Source organism: Poeciliopsis prolifica, unplaced genomic scaffold (assembly GCF_027474105.1).
Source record: "Poeciliopsis prolifica strain line A6 unplaced genomic scaffold, Auburn_PproV2 SCAFFOLD111, whole genome shotgun sequence".
In the NCBI taxonomy this organism is placed as follows: Eukaryota; Metazoa; Chordata; class Actinopteri; order Cyprinodontiformes; family Poeciliidae; genus Poeciliopsis; species Poeciliopsis prolifica.
Genome location: NW_026562486.1, coordinates 394,448 through 412,224, shown reverse-complemented (window position 1 = coordinate 412,224; position 17,777 = coordinate 394,448). Strand labels below are relative to the sequence as shown.

Below are 17,777 nucleotides of genomic sequence, written 5' to 3'. Positions count from 1 at the left end.
AAATATCAGGTCAGATTATTTAATATGTATTATTTATCTGTACATTATATATATTCTGAAACTTGTTCAGATAATATCTGGTGTCTATGATTTTATTTGAACAAGATCTTAAGATTGCAGAAAGTTACTTTGAGACTTTAACTAAACAAGAGTTTATACACCTACCGTACGTATGCACATATATGCTCTAAATTTTCTGACAACATTGCTGTGCATCTTAAAGGGTGTTACTGCCCACTATGACATGTCACATGCTGCTTGGAAAACTGCTTGATTGTATTTATATCAGTTAAGATTCAGAAACCATTAATATACAGAACAGTAAAAAACAGTTTAAAATGTTTCAGATACTTTTTGAATAATGCACATATAGAATCATACGCTAAGTGTGTTTGTGTCCACGTAAGCCTGTTTGTGCTCCAGCAGGGTCACAGTGAGATACAGCAATACAAGCTGACCTGGTTATCCTGTCCTTAACTCCATAACCAATTCTAGTGAATGAGTCCATGGCAAAATTATCTGTCATACGAAGAAGTTTTGTATGATATCCTTCATTTATTTGCATTTGTTGATCTGTGGAAAATCAGAATGAATAGGTTGGCACTAACAGACTAAGATGTGTAGCAATGTTTTGAAGAAAATTGGAGGGTCACAAATCTGGTAAAAGAGAGTTCTTGTTTTCCAAATAGTAAGTGTTCAGCAATAAAAATATCATCATCAGCGTCATACATGTTTTGTCTTTCCATGGAAACTTGCAAAGTGTCTTCTTGTAAATCACAAGTGAAAGTAACTTTGATTAAGAGGTTTTATGCCCTGCAGCAGTCTCTCAGTCATACACCGTCAGACTAGAACTGTTTCATCGGTTCCAGTTAGAGGACTTTGCATATTAATGGTAAACTGTCAGGTTTTTCAATCAGTTTGCTTCCTGAAGTGTAAAATTATTCAAGCCATTTTCAACTTCCACTTTTTAAGCATATTGAGTTTATGGAGTTTATTATTGTTGCAATTTATAACATACAGTTGGATTAGTTTTAACTCAATGTTTTATTTAAGTTATGGAAAATCTTATAAGGTACATTAGGTCTATTTTAATCTCTCCTCCTCCACCACTTGCATGTTAGTCTGCTTAAAACTGAAATAGATTTGTTTATTATTATAATTCTCATTAGAATAATAATAATTGTTATTATTATTATAACATGGTTGTTCAACTACTGAACAACCATGGCTTGAAATGAAATGGGGGTAAGTGCTTATGGAACAATAAATTGGATAACAACAAAAACTGTATTATAACTTTAGATAGCATTTCCACTTCAAGCCTTTAACCTGCCCTCAGCAAAAATTTTGCTATTCAGTAATCCACACATTTGATTTTGTAGTATGATGTTTATACACCCAGTTACAGCCATGAGACAATGTGATGTTTGTTTTTCTGAGCAGAGACAGAAAAAATGACCTGCAGTTCATAAAAAACTACACACCTAAAGGTAAAGGTCATCATGAGTTCAGGATTCTTCTCCATGGACCAGTTGGAGCTGGAAAATCCAGTTTCATCAACTCTGTCATCAGTGCCTTGGAGCGTAAAATCTGTCGCAGGGCTGTTGCAAACACTGGTCAAACCAGCTGCACCAGCACGGTAAGAAGAAAATATATAATTAACATATGAAGTAAAATATCCTTATTTCCTCTCTATCTTTTAATCCCCATGACTAATTCTTCACTGATCTAAAGTCAGATGACTGATTTGAAGAATATTTCTAAAATCACTTTTAGTGAAATAGAAATAGTTTTTTGCTCCCTACAGAACATCACAATTTTCAAATAAAATAAAAAAATTTTTTATTTCATGTTTTTTTTTTTACCAGACGGACGGAGGTTTCATTTTGATTTCATATTGAGGGGGGGGGGGGGGTTTGGGTTAACAGTACAAAAGCTACAGCATTAAAAAAGGACACCAGAGTGACATGTATCATTTTGTGCTGAATAACATGATGGATCTGAACGTCAGTCGGAGATGCAAAAGAGTTCATGTGAAAGGCATAAAAAAGGACACATGAAGGATAGATACAGAGTAAGGTTTCTGCTGCAGCTGTGAAGCTAATGGAGAAAAAAGCAGACATTAATGGGGTTTTTTAACTTTTTTTTATTTGTTACTTAACTTTTTACCCTGTTTTCAGTTCAACTCTGAAAAGGCCCTGTCAAAAAAAGATCCACTCTATAACCAGAATTCAACTACAAATGACAAAGTTCACATCCTGGTTTCTATCATTGATGCCAGCAAAATAAATCTGCTGTTAAATTTTGTTGTGGAGACAATTCAGGACATCAGAAATTTTCAAGAAGTTAAAAAATGTTACTCTAATAAACAAAGTCCCAGAGATTGGTCCAATGCTCAGGCATATATTAATGTTTTAAGGGTTGTTTACATACTCTTATGCAGTGAACAAAGATGATAGAAAGTTGCCATTGTCTGAATAACAAACTTACAGAGAACGGTGCAATTTCTTCTTTTGTAATAAGGATTGGATATTGTGAAGGCTAATATGATTGATATTTGATATTGCAGAAAAGGAAACTGATGTAAAGAACAAAGTTAGAGACTTTCTCCTTAACTCATGTTTTCAGACTTCTGGAATATAAATTGTTTCCTTGTGAAGGAAAACTAGTTAAGTGTTATCAGAGAGTGCAGCATGTTTTCTTTTATCATTTTTTTTTATTTAAGATTTTTAAAAATGAATAATTACTCTTCTTTCATTTTTAAGATTTGGAGATGTATGAGCACTTATTTGAACAAAATATAAATTGTAGTATTGTTGAAAAGAATCTTGTTTGAGATGTGCACTATAAATATATGCTGTCACTATCTGCATTCAGGTTTTAATGTTGATGTACACTGAATAATCATCTTTACATAAATCTTTATTTTTTTACATCAGCACAGAAATATTAAAACAGTTAGAATTGCTGATGTTAAGAAGCACATATTCCACCAAGAGTGTAAAAATAGAGATTATTGCGATTAAAAAAGGATGACTAGAAAAATATTTCTAAAAATATATGTTTTCACAAATATGATTTAGCAAAGACCCATGTTTAACAGTTCTTAAAAAAATAATCAAAACACTAAATAAATCAGTACAAATAATATATTTATTTAAAGTTAATAGAAAGTTTAAGAACAGTAAAAAAAAAACCTAATGTTTAGTGTAAAACAGTCAGGGTCAACTTTCTGTTATTTCGGTATTTAACTTTTCATACTGTATATCAGTGATTTGATCACCCATAAAAACATCTTGGAATAACCAATATTAGGGTCAAATAAAATGTACCCTAATATCAGGGGACAGTATTATTAAAACGTATCTTCTTAAAAGATAAGCTTTATCTTTTTAGAAGATGAAACTAAAAATAAAATAAAATTGACTATCATTCATGGTTTAATAAAACAAAGAAATATGAAAGAAAGGACAAAATAAAACTAGTTGAAACTAAATAAATCAGAGAATTTTCCAAATATCAGTTGAATATTGATTTTGTGTTTTTGTCAATAAAATAGTTTGTGAATTATTATATAAATTATTAGGCCCGCGCAGCTAAGCGCTGCGAAGGCCTATTGTTTTTGTACTGTTTCTTATTATTTATTACAATTCTCCCTCCAAATGAATTGGCTTTTTGGGGGCTTTATCATATTCAAAAACTCATCAAACTTGGCGGAGGCCTTAAGCCTGTTTAAAATTTTCATAAAATTTTGTAAAAAAAATAAACTGCTATATCTCCTAAGAGATATAGCAGATATAGAAACATATGTCGCCTCTGAGAAATTCTCAGAGGCGCCAAAGTTTCTGTGATTGATCATCATCGGGTCTACTACAATACCCTATGGTCGAATGATGATATCACTTAGGCCACGCCCCCTGAGAACAGGAAGTGTCATGTTTTACTGTGAAAGGTCGCTATCTGACCCTTTGACCTCATCAACATGAAACTGTGCCCAGACACAGAAGACATGTTGGTGTGTTGAGGATTCCAACCCCGACCAGCTTCTATGGAGCAGCTGGGCGTGGTAGCGTGGCGAACCTTGACTATTCGCCGTGAAACATAGAGATTCAGTAACTTGCAAATGCAAGATTACAGCTGCATAAGACTACCTATGTCTCTCTGCAGAACAGTCCTGAACACATTTACATGGTCACTTGATGACATCACCTTAGCCCAGCTAACGCCACAGCAGCCCATGAAATATAGGTTATGTTATGCAGGTTAACATATTAATTATTTAAATATACATTATTATAAGTTTTTGGGTTTCTTTATTTTTTTAAATAATTTTGTTTTGTGGGTTAGAGTACAAACATTCATTCACTTTGGTTAGAAATTATAGAAAGGACATCCTTCATCAGCAGTCACTGGTTAGAAACCATTTCAGTAATTCGCCACTTGGGGTCAGTATTACTCCACCAATGAAACAGAGTGCCTTACAAACACAGTTAATGATGAATAAGTATATCAGTATTTCGCCAGTAGGGGTCAGTGTTACTCCACCACACTGACCGACAGGCGGATGGTCCGTGAAAACTTTGCGAGAGCGTCTGCCGTGACATTTCCAAAAGGATACGGCTTACATATAACCTCAATGGTTATATGTAACCTTTGAGATAAGTTTTGTTGGCTTTAAACACGCAGTAAATGTAGCGTTTTGTTAATTACTGTTATTTACTACAGCAAGTAAATGCATCAATTCCACTCATCCCTGCCTTACTGGTCAGTCAAGGGCAAAATCAAATTTAAGTAACTTGATTGGTTGTGTGGACTGAACTGTACTGTAGCTGTGTCTTTAAGCTAATAGTTCTGTCAGTAGGCCGGCGGCCGTTCATTGTCGAGGTTCGTTGTATTCCGCTGTGGACTGTAAATTTTTTTCGGCTCCATATGACACATGGGTCATCCCACTGGTGCCAGTGCCAGAGGTCAACAAAGATATGTATGACCTTTGTTGACCTCTAAAGAGCACAACAGCATTGACATGTATTTTGACTCCACTGCGCCCCCTACATTAATGTACCACTTATATTTCCTCTCTAAATCCACCAATCTGCACCATATTTTTTGTGCGTCGTCAAGGAGCGCCGCCAAATGCATCGATGCGTACCGCCTAGTGGAGAGGAGCGGAACTGCGCAACAACTTCTGCTTTGGAACGTGGGCGGAGGTGCTGGAATCTGCGTGAGAGCTGTGGTGGCTGGCGGGCGGTGGTTGCTAGTACTCCGCGGTGGCCAATAGGCCGGAGCGGCACTTGCGGCTTTAATTTATATTCTATCACCTGAAGAACATCTCCAGGATTAGAGGACTAATGTCTCAGCCAGATCTAGAGAAACTCATCCATGCGTTTATCTTCCAGACTCTGGTTCTGGTCTGCTTTGCATCCCCAGAACCAGAACCAAGAGAGAAGAAGCAGCTTTCAGCATCTATGCACCAAAAATTTGGAACAAACTTCCAGAAAACTGTAAAATAGCAGAAACCCTGACTTCCTTTAAATCTCAACTAAACACACCTGTTTAGAATCGTTTTTGAAATGTAATATGTAACAATGTATTGTTTATTCTGTGTTGCATGACTTTGTGTTTTTGTGTTTATGATGTAAAGCACTTTGAAATGCCTTGCTGCTGAAATGTGCTATACAAATAAAATTTGATTGATTGACAAGGAATGAGGCTGACTTATAAAAACATAAATAAAAAACTTGTATAATAAAAATGAGTTAATATTTTTCATCCTGATAGAAAAAGTCCAAACTCTGATATTATGTGATTTTATTTAATAACTGGTGACAGAAATGAGGCTCCAGTTGTTTCCTCTGAAGATCCTAAAGTTCAGCTTTAATCTGAACGATCTGCTGGACGTCTGAGGACCAGATTTATTCTCATATTTACACCTGAGTCAGTTTGTGGCTCTGGAAGGTTTCCGTCTGTTTTCTTCATGATGTCAGAAAGCTGCTGCTGTTTGGCCACGGTTCCCTGGCCGTCCTTATTGGGCCGGTCCCAGTGCAGCTGTGCCTGGGTCAAAGTGGATCCGGTTCTCTCTCTCAGAATCATGCAGCGTTTCTCACGTGCAGCAGAGTCTTCATCTGGATCTACTTGGCTTCTGACGTCTGACACGTACAACGGCGTATTATGGCCTTTTCAGACAGAAAAAAACAATAAAAATATGATTACATTTCTGCCCAGAAGCTCAGACATTTTATAGATAAAGCAGAATAACTTCTGCACTTGAAAAATAATCTTCTGAAACTCAGTTTTGAAGTTTTTTCCAGTAGATTTTTTAAGTTCAGACGTTCTCTTGTTTTTCCTAGAAACTGTCTGAGATATTTCAATGTATTTCATTTGTTTCTGTTATCATTGAATCATTTTGAACTTTCTCACATTGGCAGTCCTTCACAGAGTAGAAGCAGTAGTCTGGGTTTTCCACTGTTTTGCTGAAGTCCTGAAATAAAAGCAACAGATCAAATTAGAACAAATAAATCACCACCAGGAAGACAGAGATGGACTAAAAATGCTAAAACTGATGATTGAATGAAGCCCATGAATTATTTTACAGAAAGTAGTTAAACTCCCTGAGTATGTGAAGTTCAGTGACCTTTTCCTGGAGCTCCTGGCTCCTGCACACATGTATCTCATCACTGCTGATCTCAAAACAGACGTCATCAGTTTTGTTCAGATCGGCCACATGAGGAATCCCTGCAGAGGAAACGCAGGAAGTCACTTATTTCACATACTGTTTATAGTAATTTATTGAAAGTCTATTTTAAATGTGTTTAGTTGTTCAGTGTGATGTTTCCTCTCACGCAGCCCAGTGGTTTTCTCTCTCAGGTCCTGGATCGACTCGGTTCTGGTTCCTCTCAGCAGATTTGATCTTTTACCATCTAAGACAGAAACCAGGATATGAGCTTTTATAGTTGGATTCTGGTTGTTGAGCGGATCTTTTTTGACAAAGCACTCTGAATTGAACTGAGAACAGTTACAGTCAAATAGTTGCATCAATAATAATATTGATCTTTATTCTCTTCAGCAGCTGAAACCTCACTGTGTCCATCCTTTAAGTCCCTTCAGGACCTTTTATATGTCCTTATCGTGAACTTTCTGTCTCTCAGATTGATGTTACTCAGACTCATCATGTTGTTTATTACATGTCATCCTGTTTTCCTTTTAATGCTGTAGGTTTTGTGCTGTTAACCAGAAATAAACATTCAAACTGAAACCTCCATCCGTCGCTATCCTTGCAGACTGACGCCTCTGAATCCTAAAAACTTTTGCTTTTGTCTTTCATTCTGTTTATTAATCTGTTTATTAATCTGTTTATGTATTTAGAAACTTGCTTTGTTCTGTCGGGAGTATCACACCTCAAACTATTTCTACTTCATTGGCCTGAGCAGCAAAGAGCTCTGAACGCTTATTGGAGTCGCAGCGTTTAAGGGCTTTAACATTAGAAACTCCTCAGACTTCACCCAAATTCTCCCTGCATGTGATTTTCAGATTCCAGTGGAATTGAAAGTATTTGTGGCCAAACTGCTCTGCAGCGTTTGATATAATGCAATTTGCTGCATCGTGTCACTGCAGAAAACACAAGATAGAGAAATCCAGCGTTCTGCACGGCGACGAGGGGAGTCTGGGCTGAACCTCTGGCCTCTAACGCACCGTCTAACCGGGAACACGGACAGAAACTTCATCAGCGCAGACATGGAGCCAGCGCTGAAAACGCACACGCAATCCTTTGTTCACAAAAACACATGATCTTCACTGAACGCGCACGTCTGACAGCTTTTAAACTCGACTCTTATCTTGATGAAGGATTCTCATCAGTCCTCTCAGGATAAACATCCAAACAGGTGATCAGTTTGTGACAGAAGCTGCCCTGATCTGCACCGAGCCAGCGATGTGATTGGTCCACTGCTACTGACTTCCTGCTCTGTTCAATGCATCAACCAACAATTCTGCTCAGCATAACGCTTGCAGTCCAGCTTATATAAGTAAATAAATAAATGTATTTTTAATAACAGCAAGCGATGCTTAGCCTAGCTGGGGTAAAGTAACTATTACAATACTCCGGGGTAAACCCTGTAGTGGAAAGTTTTCCAAACACCATTCGGGTGCAGTTTGCTTTGCATCAGGTCGATAATACACACAAGTTATGATGGCTGGAATGCTTTGATACAACTGGTTATATTTAGGTTCTTTTTTAACTGCTAAGGTATTCCTCTCCGATCTCGATGATGCTCCGCAGGGTGCTGAGGATCAGAGCGTCAGTTTCGTGGTTCAGCTTCTTCTCTGAGTGATAGTTCTTCACAGGAAAGATGCAGTTCTCTGGGATTCCCACCCGTCTGCTGAGGGCCTGAATCTGCAAGGAGAAACCACAAACATCTCAAAACGTCACAGTAGGAAAAACATGAACCGAAGGAAATAAAATTAACTGTTTAATGAAGTTTTTTATTTCAGAAAAAATTCTATGTTCAGCATTTACAGAAGCCTGTTGTGTATGTAGGATCAGCAGGAATTATTGACCTTTTCCAGTATCACTCGGCTCTGGCAGAGATTTTTTAGATCTTCTTTGATCTCAGGACAGGCCTCGTCAATTTTGGTGATAATGGCAACATGAGGAATCCCTGCAGAGGAAAGAAACTTGCATCTCACTGTTACACTACATAAAGCTCTGTGGACTGATAAATACATGAAACACGGCTGTTCTTTGTTCTGGGTTTTTGGTTCTGGGTGATGGTCAGACGGGTTCATGCTGGGGTTTGTGGTTCTGCGGTGCGTCTCACCCTGCTCATTGGCTTCGTCTCTGATCTCCTGAATTGTCTCTGCTATAGTTTCGTCCAGCAGATTTATTGTGTTGGCATCAAAGACAGTAACCAGGATGTGAGCTTTGTCGTTGATGGTTGGATTCTTGTTGAAGAACGGATCGTTTTCGGACAACGCACTCTGAGGATGGAACTGGAAACGGTTAAATAAGAAATTATATGAATTTATTCCCGGTTCAGATTTTTCACAGCTGCAGCAGAAACCTTACTTTATACTCATCCTTGATGTGTCCCTTCATGGCCATTTTCATGTCCTTCTCATAGACTCTTCTGTGTTTCCAGGTGATGTTGTTCAAACCGGTCATATCGTTCAGTACAAAAGGATACACGTTTTGGTGGTCTCCTTTTCTAATCTTGTAGGTTACAAACTGTTAACAAGAAAAAAACTAATATGAGGAATAAACTTTTAATTTACTCCCTTAATCAGTTTACTTAGTTTAAATGTAACATTTGTGAGTGAAAGTTATGACGGAGAATTTCAGTTATTTTATATCTGAACTGTAGAACATGATGTGAAGGTTTTATTTTATTCAGCAGTAAATCAGTCATCACTCCTCAGATCAGTGCAGAACTAATGAGAATGACAATGAAAGAATGAGAATCATTTCTTCTCTTAAATGAGTCAGACATTTTCCTCTTACCTTTTTGGTGAAGCTGGCCCGAATCATGTTGCACGCAGTCGCCTTGTGACAGATTCTACCCTCCAAGGCGCTGAAGACGGAGTTGATGAAACTGGATTTTCCGGCTCCGACCGGTCCATGCAGAAGAACCCTGAGCTGCCGGTGACCGCCTCTCGGTTTGTAGTCGTTTATGAACTGCAGGTCAGTCTCTCTGTCTCTGCTCAGGAAAACAAACATCACATCGCCCCCTAGCTGCAACTGACTGAATGACTGGAGGCAGGCTTCAAGTTTTATACAATATATTGAATAGAAACTCACTCCCAATTCATCTGCAGCCATGGTTTTTCAAGAACTGTCAAATACAGAAATAAATGAAAATAATTACATCAAATTACATTTCTAATAATGAAAAAAATGTCAGTTTGAAGCAAACTTACGTGAAGGAAGAGTTTTGGATTTATTGCGTCCCATACCTGAAACAAAGACACATCTCGAGTTTTATCTTGTTTTAAAATTATAAATCAAATCATTTAGGTAAATGCAATTATTATATCCGGTTTACTTTCCATGATTCAGGATAAACATCTCATTGTATTCAGATTGGAGATTTTAGACTTTAAAAGGTCAAATGTACAAATGCACACATTTCTGGCTGAAAATGTGTAACAGAGTAAAACATTTAGAGGAACTCCTTTGATTTTTCTTTTCCTAAAACTTATTGATAAAGTTCTCTTAAAGCTGCAGTATGTAGCTTTACAAAAAAAAAGCTTTTTTACATATTAGTTAAAACTGTTGTTACAGTTTAATATGAGAGATAATCTAAGAAAATATAAATGTCCACCTCCACCCTGAGCTGCTTCTGCCGTCTGCAGAAATGCACCGCCAAAAACCACCAATCAGAGCCAGGAGGCGGGGCTTAGTGCTGTCAATCACCGTTATGTCCGTGCAGCTAAATGCGCTAATGGAAGAGAAACAACTTACTGTTAAAGGAAAAACGTCTTTCCATCATCACCTGTGGCCATGCTAAGGAGCCTCAGTACTTGTTGCAGGATCTTTTGAGGTAAACCAGCAGCTGTGTGAGATCGTGTCGTGTTCTGGTCATAAAGAACTATGAACTATATCTGTCCAATCATAGTTCATCAGATGTACCTTCGAAAAATTTACATCCACACATTTCTCCATAAGTAACGGTGAATATTTATCTTTAGTACAGTAAGTGAAAACACTCAAAGATTATTGAAAGATGATCACAGTTGATAACTGAACTTTACTTTGAATCAAAAATGACAACATACCTAACAAACCAGGGCATCAGGTTGGTGGTTCACATCAGTCCCGCTGTTCTGGCCTTTTTTATGAAATAAAACACAACAAACAATCATTAGCAGACACAGAGCATTAGAAGCAGACACAGAGCATTAGAAGCAGACACAGAGCATTAGAAGCAGACACAGAGCATTAGAAGCAGACACAGAGCATTAGAAGCAGACACAGAGCATTAGAAGCAGACACAGAGCATTAGAAGCAGACAGAGTTTTGGCCCCAGAGTTTTGGCCCCAGAAAGCAGCAGTTAGCAACAGTTAACAGTTGCAACATGAATCATGTCTGAAATGCTCGGCATTAACATTAACAGGCAGAAACGTTCAGAAAACATATCAAAAATGATCCACGAAACTCTGAACAAACCACGTTTGTCTAAACTGTGTGTTAAAATATGAAACTTGAGGAGAAAGAGCCGTCAGGAAACGTACCGGAGATACAGGCAGAGGGGGGAGCTGGCGGTTAGCGGTTGCTATGGTAACCACCAACCGCCGGCGGCAGCGGCGCAACAGAAACGAAGAAACATCTGGAGACATCTGGAGACAACTGGAGACATCTGGAGACAACTGGAGACAACTGGAGATAACTGGAGATAACTGGAGACATCTGGAGATAACTGGAGACATCTGGAGACAACTGGAGACAACTGGACACATCTGGAGACATCTGGAGACAACTGGAGACATCTGGAGACAACTGGAGACAACTGGAGATAACTGGAGACATCTGGAGACATCTGGAGACAACTGGAGACAACTGGAGATAACTGGAGACATCTGGAGACATCTGGAGATAACTGGAGACAACTGGAGATAACTGGAGACAACTGGAGACATCTGGAGACAACTGGAGATAACTGGAGACAACTGGAGACATCTGGAGACATCTGGAGACAACTGGAGACAACTGGAGATAACTGGAGACATCTGGAGACATCTGGAGATAACTGGAGACAACTGGAGATAACTGGAGACATCTGGAGACATCTGGAGATAACTGGAGACATCTGGAGACATCTGGAGACATCTGGAGACAACTGGAGATAACTGGAGACATCTGGAGACATCTGGAGATAACTGGAGACATCTGGAGACATCTGGAGATAACTGGAGACATCTGGAGATAACTGGAGACATCTGGAGATAACTGGAGACATCTGGAGACATCTGGAGACATCTGGAGATAACTGGAGACATCTGGAGATAACTGGAGACATCTGGAGACATCTGGAGATAACTGGAGACATCTGGAGATAACTGGAGACATCTGGAGACAACTGGAGACATCTGGAGACATCTGGAGACATCTGGAGACATCTGGAGACAACTGGAGACAACTGGAGACATCTGGAGACAACTGGAACATCTGGAGATAACTGGAGATCTGGAGATAACTGGAGACATCTGGAGACATCTGGAGATAACTGGAGACATCTGGAGACATCTGGAGACATCTGGAGATAACTGGAGATAACTGGAGACATCTGGAGACATCTGGAGACATCTGGAGACATCTGGAGATAACTGGAGACATCTGGAGATAACTGGAGACAACTGGAGACATCTGGAGATAACTGGAGACAACTGGAGACATCTGGAGACATCTGGAGACAACTGGAGATAACTGGAGACATCTGGAGACAACTGGAGACATCTGGAGACAACTGGAGATAACTGGAGACATCTGGAGACAACTGGAGACATCTGGAGACATCTGGAGATAACTGGAGACATCTGGAGACATCTGGAGACAACTGGAGATAACTGGAGACATCTGGAGATAACTGGAGACATCTGGAGACATCTGGAGATAACTGGAGACATCTGGAGACATCTGGAGACAACTGGAGATAACTGGAGACATCTGGAGACAACTGGAGACAACTGGAGATAACTGGAGACATCTGGAGACAACTGGAGATAACTGGAGACATCTGGAGACAACTGGAGACATCTGGAGATAACTGGAGACATCTGGAGACATCTGGAGATAACTGGAGACAACTGGAGATAACTGGAGACATCTGGAGATATCTGGAGACATCTGGAGATAACTGGAGACATCTGGAGATAACTGGAGACATCTGGAGACAACTGGAGATAACTGGAGACATCTGGAGATAACTGGAGACAACTGGAGATAACTGGAGACATCTGGAGATAACTGGAGACATCTGGATAACTGGAGACATCTGGAGATAACTGGAGACATCTGGAGAGAACTGGAGACATCTGGAGATAACTGGAGACAACTGGAGATAACTGGAGACATCTGGAGATAACTGGAGACATCTGGAGATAACTGGAGACAACTGGAGATAACTGGAGACAACTGGAGATAACTGGAGACATCTGGAGACATCTGGAGATAACTGGAGACATCTGGAGATAACTGGAGACATCTGGAGACATCTGGAGATAACTGGAGACATCTGGAGATAACTGGAGACAACTGGAGATAACTGGAGACATCTGGAGACATCTGGAGATAACTGGAGATAACTGGAGACATCTGGAGATAACTGGAGATAACTGGAGACATCTGGAGATAACTGGAGACAACTGGAGATAACTGGAGACATCTGGAGATAACTGGAGACATCTGGACAAAACTGGAGATAACTGGAGACAACTGGAGATAACTGAAGACATCTGGAGATAACTGGAGACATCTGGAGATAACTGGAGACATCTGGAGATAACTGGAGACATCTGGAGATAACTGGAGATAACTGGAGACATCTGGAGATAACTGGAGACATCTGGAGACATCTGGAGATAACTGGAGACATCTGGAGACATCTGGAGATAACTGGAGACATCTGGAGATAACTGGAGACATCTGGAGATAACTGGAGACATCTGGAGATAACTGGAGACATCTGGAGATAACTGGAGATAACTGGAGACATCTGGAGATAACTGGAGACATCTGGAGATACTGGAGATAACTGGAGACATCTGGAGATAACTACACTGGAGATAACTGGAGACATCTGGAGATAACTGGAGACACTGGAGATAACTGGAGACATCTGGAGAGGAGAAACTGGGAGATAACTGGAGACATCTGAGAGATAACTGGAGATAACTGGAGAACTGGAGATAATGGAGACAACTGGAGATAACTGGAGACATCTGGAGATAACTGGAGACATCTGGAGATAACTGGAGACATCTGGAGATAACTGGAGACATCTGGAGATAACTGGAGATAACTGGAGACATCTGGAGATAACTGGAGACATCTGGAGATAACTGGAGATAACTGGAGACATCTGGAGATAACTGGAGACATCTGGAGATAACTGGAGACATCTGGAGATAACTGGAGACATCTGGAGATAACTGGAGATAACTGGAGACATCTGGAGATAACTGGAGACATCTGGAGATAACTGGAGACATCTGGAGATAACTGGAGACATCTGGAGATAACTGGAGATAACTGGAGACATCTGGAGATAACTGGAGACATCTGGAGATAACTGGAGACATCTGGAGATAACTGGAGACATCTGGAGACAACTGGAGATAACTGGAGACAACTGGAGATAACTGGAGACATCTGGAGATAACTGGAGATAACTGGAGACATCTGGAGATAACTGGAGACATCTGGAGATAACTGGAGACAACTGGAGATAACTGGAGACATCTGGAGATAACTGGAGACATCTGGAGATAACTGGAGACATCTGGAGATAACTGGAGACAACTGGAGATAACTGGAGACATCTGGAGATAACTGGAGATAACTGGAGACATCTGGAGATAACTGGAGACATCTGGAGATAACTGGAGACATCTGGAGATAACTGGAGACATCTGGAGATAACTGGAGACATCTGGAGATAACTGGAGACATCTGGAGATAACTGGAGATAACTGGAGACATCTGGAGACAACTGGAGATAACTGGAGACAACTGGAGATAACTGGAGACATCTGGAGATAACTGGAGACATCTGGAGACATCTGGAGATAACTGGAGACAACTGGAGATAACTGGAGACATCTGGAGATAACTGGAGACATCTGGAGACATCTGGAGACAACTGGAGACATCTGGAGACAACTGGAGACATCTGGAGATAACTGGAGACATCTGGAGATAACTGGAGACATCTGGAGATAACTGGAGACATCTGGAGATAACTGGAGATAACTGGAGACATCTGGAGACATCTGGAGATAACTGGAGACATCTGGAGATAACTGGAGATAACTGGAGACAACTGGAGATAACTGGAGACATCTGGAGATAACTGGAGACAACTGGAGATAACTGGAGACATCTGGAGATAACTGGAGACATCTGGAGATAACTGGAGACATCTGGAGATAACTGGAGACATCTGGAGATAACTGGAGACATCTGGAGATAACTGGAGACATCTGGAGATAACTGGAGACATCTGGAGACATCTGGAGATAACTGGAGACATCTGGAGATAACTGGAGACATCTGGAGATAACTGGAGACATCTGGAGACAACTGGAGACATCTGGAGATAACTGGAGACATCTGGAGATAACTGGAGACATCTGGAGATAACTGGAGATAACTGGAGACATCTGGAGATAACTGGAGACATCTGGAGATAACTGGAGACATCTGGAGATAACTGGAGATAACTGGAGACATCTGGAGATAACTGGAGACATCTGGAGATAACTGGAGACATCTGGAGACAACTGGAGATAACTGGAGACAACTGGAGATAACTGGAGACATCTGGAGATAACTGGAGACATCTGGAGACATCTGGAGACAACTGGAGACATCTGGAGATAACTGGAGACATCTGGAGACATCTGGAGACAACTGGAGATAACTGGAGACAACTGGAGATAACTGGAGACATCTGGAGATAACTGGAGACATCTGGAGACAACTGGAGACATCTGGAGATAACTGGAGACATCTGGAGATAACTGGAGACATCTGGAGACATCTGGAGATAACTGGAGACATCTGGAGACAACTGGAGACATCTGGAGATAACTGGACACATCTGGAGACAACTGGAGACATCTGGAGACATCATCTGGACACATCTGTAGACATCATCTGGAGACATCTGGACACATCTGGAGACATCATCTGTAGACATCATCTGGAGACATCTGGACACATCTGGAGACAACATCTGGAGACAACATCTGGACACATCTGGAGACATCATCTGGACACATCTGGAGACATCATCTGGACACATCTGAAGACATCATCTGGACACATCTGGAGACAACATCTGGAGACATCATCTGGACACATCTGGAGACATCATCTGGACACATCTGGACACATCTGGAGACATCATCTGGACACATCTGGAGACATCATCTGGAGACATCTGGAGACAACTGGAGATATCTGGAGACATCTGGAGACAACTAGACAAATCTGGAGACAACTGGAGACATCTGGAGACAAGATCAGTTCAAAGAATAAACACACAGATTAATATGCTGTTTCAGTAACTTATTGAAAGAATGATGGTTTTCTTACCTAAATAAAATAACTTCATTTTTAAAGGTCTTTGATATTAAACTAAATGTTTTGAGTCAGCTTGTGAGTTTAATGAGGTTATTTGTTTGTTTTCAGGTTTTATTTCGGATGCAGACAGAAAATCCAAGTTATAAATTGATGGAATTTCATTTTTTAATGGTTAATTGTGGACATGAAAAAGTTTAGAAAATAATTCAGATTTCTGTTCAGCTATAAAAGTAAATCACTTGAAACACAACAAATAAGTAGGAAGTAAAATCGTTTAAAATAAATATAAAGTTATTGAAACCTGACTGCTCTACATAAAAGCGCATAGTGACTTTATTTAATCTTTAAAGATTATAGTAAAAAAATAAAATGTGTAGCATCTTTTAGAAAGATGTGATGATCCAAATAAATATTTGTATCAGTCAAAGATTATTCAAATATCTTCATTATTTTTGTCACTCACACATTTTCATTTGAAACAAACCTTCTGACATGAGAACCTTATATTAAGTAAACAATGATTTTATAAAATAGAATCAAACATTAAATCTGTGAAAGATTTAAATCACTTTTAAAACTTGGCTCAGCTCCGTTGGGCTGCAGTGAGGCGGAGCTCCAGCAGGGGGCAGCACGCTCTTACTTTCTGTTGGGTTTCATGTTGCTGCACGTTGAGTCATCCTGTTAGAAATAAACCCTGTTAAAAATAAACGTTTTCCTTCCTATCAGGATGAAAATATCAGGGAAATGGAATGCTAAGAAAACACATATTGATTAGTTTCTTAGTTTTTTTAAGGGTCAAATTAGTTTTGTTGGCCAATAAAAAACAACTCAAGCCAGTTTCTTGAGGTTTAATTTTAAAAAAAGGCAAAAAAAAAAAAAAAAAACATCTATATTTCTTCTAATTAAGTAAGCAACATCAAATTATCCAGTTGTTAACTGGGTATTGTGTATTTCTATTTTATGTCACTGAATTAATTCATATATTATTTATGTGAGGAATAAGTCACATTTATAAAAACAAAATAAAACTTTTACAGATTTTCTTTATGTTTATAGAAAAATATCAACCTCTGATATTATGTGATTTTATTTAATAACTGGTGACAGAAATGAGGCTCCAGTTGTTTCCTCTGAAGATCTTAAAGTTCAGATTTAATAAGAACGATCCGCTGAACGTCTGAGGACCAGATTTATTCTCATATTTACATCTGAGTCAGTTTGTGGCTCTGGAAGGTTTCTGTCTGATTTTGTTTTCTTCAGGATGTCAGAAAGCTGCTGCTGTCTGACCCAGTTTCCCTGCCAGTTCTTAGTGGGTCGTTCCCAGAGCAGCTGTGGATCCGGTTCTCTCTCTCAGAGCCAAGCAGCGTTTCTCACATGAAGCAAAGTCTCCATCTGGATCTGCTTAATTTCTGACGTCTGATAAGTACAACAGCATATTACAACCTTTTCAGATGAAAAAATAGGAGTACATTTCTGCTCAAAA

At 39.5% G+C, this 17,777-nt stretch overlaps 1 protein-coding gene and 1 pseudogene across 3 annotated transcripts; one reads left to right on the top strand and one right to left on the bottom strand.

The window, feature by feature from the left end:
• The first annotated feature begins 1,219 nt into the window (after positions 1 to 1,219).
• Positions 1,220 to 4,200, top strand: LOC129354490 (interferon-induced protein 44-like; annotated as a pseudogene).
• Positions 4,201 to 5,793: 1,593 nt separating this feature from the next.
• LOC129354535 (interferon-induced protein 44-like) lies at positions 5,794 to 11,307 on the bottom strand. Of its 3 annotated transcripts, none has more exons than XM_055024017.1 (14): positions 11,224 to 11,307; positions 10,768 to 10,820; positions 10,485 to 10,621; positions 9,910 to 9,945; positions 9,791 to 9,824; positions 9,494 to 9,689; positions 9,062 to 9,220; positions 8,814 to 8,985; positions 8,554 to 8,654; positions 8,236 to 8,389; positions 6,840 to 6,917; positions 6,632 to 6,732; positions 6,418 to 6,478; positions 5,794 to 6,173 (listed from the first exon to the last, which is right to left on the bottom strand). In XM_055024017.1, exons 3-14 carry the CDS (start codon positions 10,492 to 10,494, stop codon positions 5,875 to 5,877), a joined length of 1,401 nt encoding a protein of 466 aa, XP_054879992.1. In that variant the 5' UTR covers positions 10,495 to 10,621; positions 10,768 to 10,820; positions 11,224 to 11,307; the 3' UTR covers positions 5,794 to 5,874. The 3 variants fall into 3 exon arrangements, with proteins under 3 accessions (XP_054879992.1, XP_054879993.1, XP_054879991.1); XM_055024018.1 differs by lacking the exon at positions 10,485 to 10,621 and adding an exon at positions 10,314 to 10,430; XM_055024016.1 differs by having other exon boundaries at positions 10,454 to 10,621; positions 11,224 to 11,306.
• Positions 11,308 to 17,777: the final 6,470 nt, after the last annotated feature.

Coding starts and splice junctions, on each gene's coding strand:
- LOC129354535 (XM_055024016.1), bottom strand. CDS start 10,481: ATGATGGAAAGACGTTTTTCCTTTAACA. Junction 9,221..9,493: donor GGGCCAGCTTCACCAAAAAG/GTAAGAGGAAAA, acceptor TCTTGTTAACAG/TTTGTAACCTACAAGATTAG. Junction 6,174..6,417: donor CTCTGTGAAGGACTGCCAAT/GTGAGAAAGTTC, acceptor CTGTCTGAAAAG/GCCATAATACGCCGTTGTAC.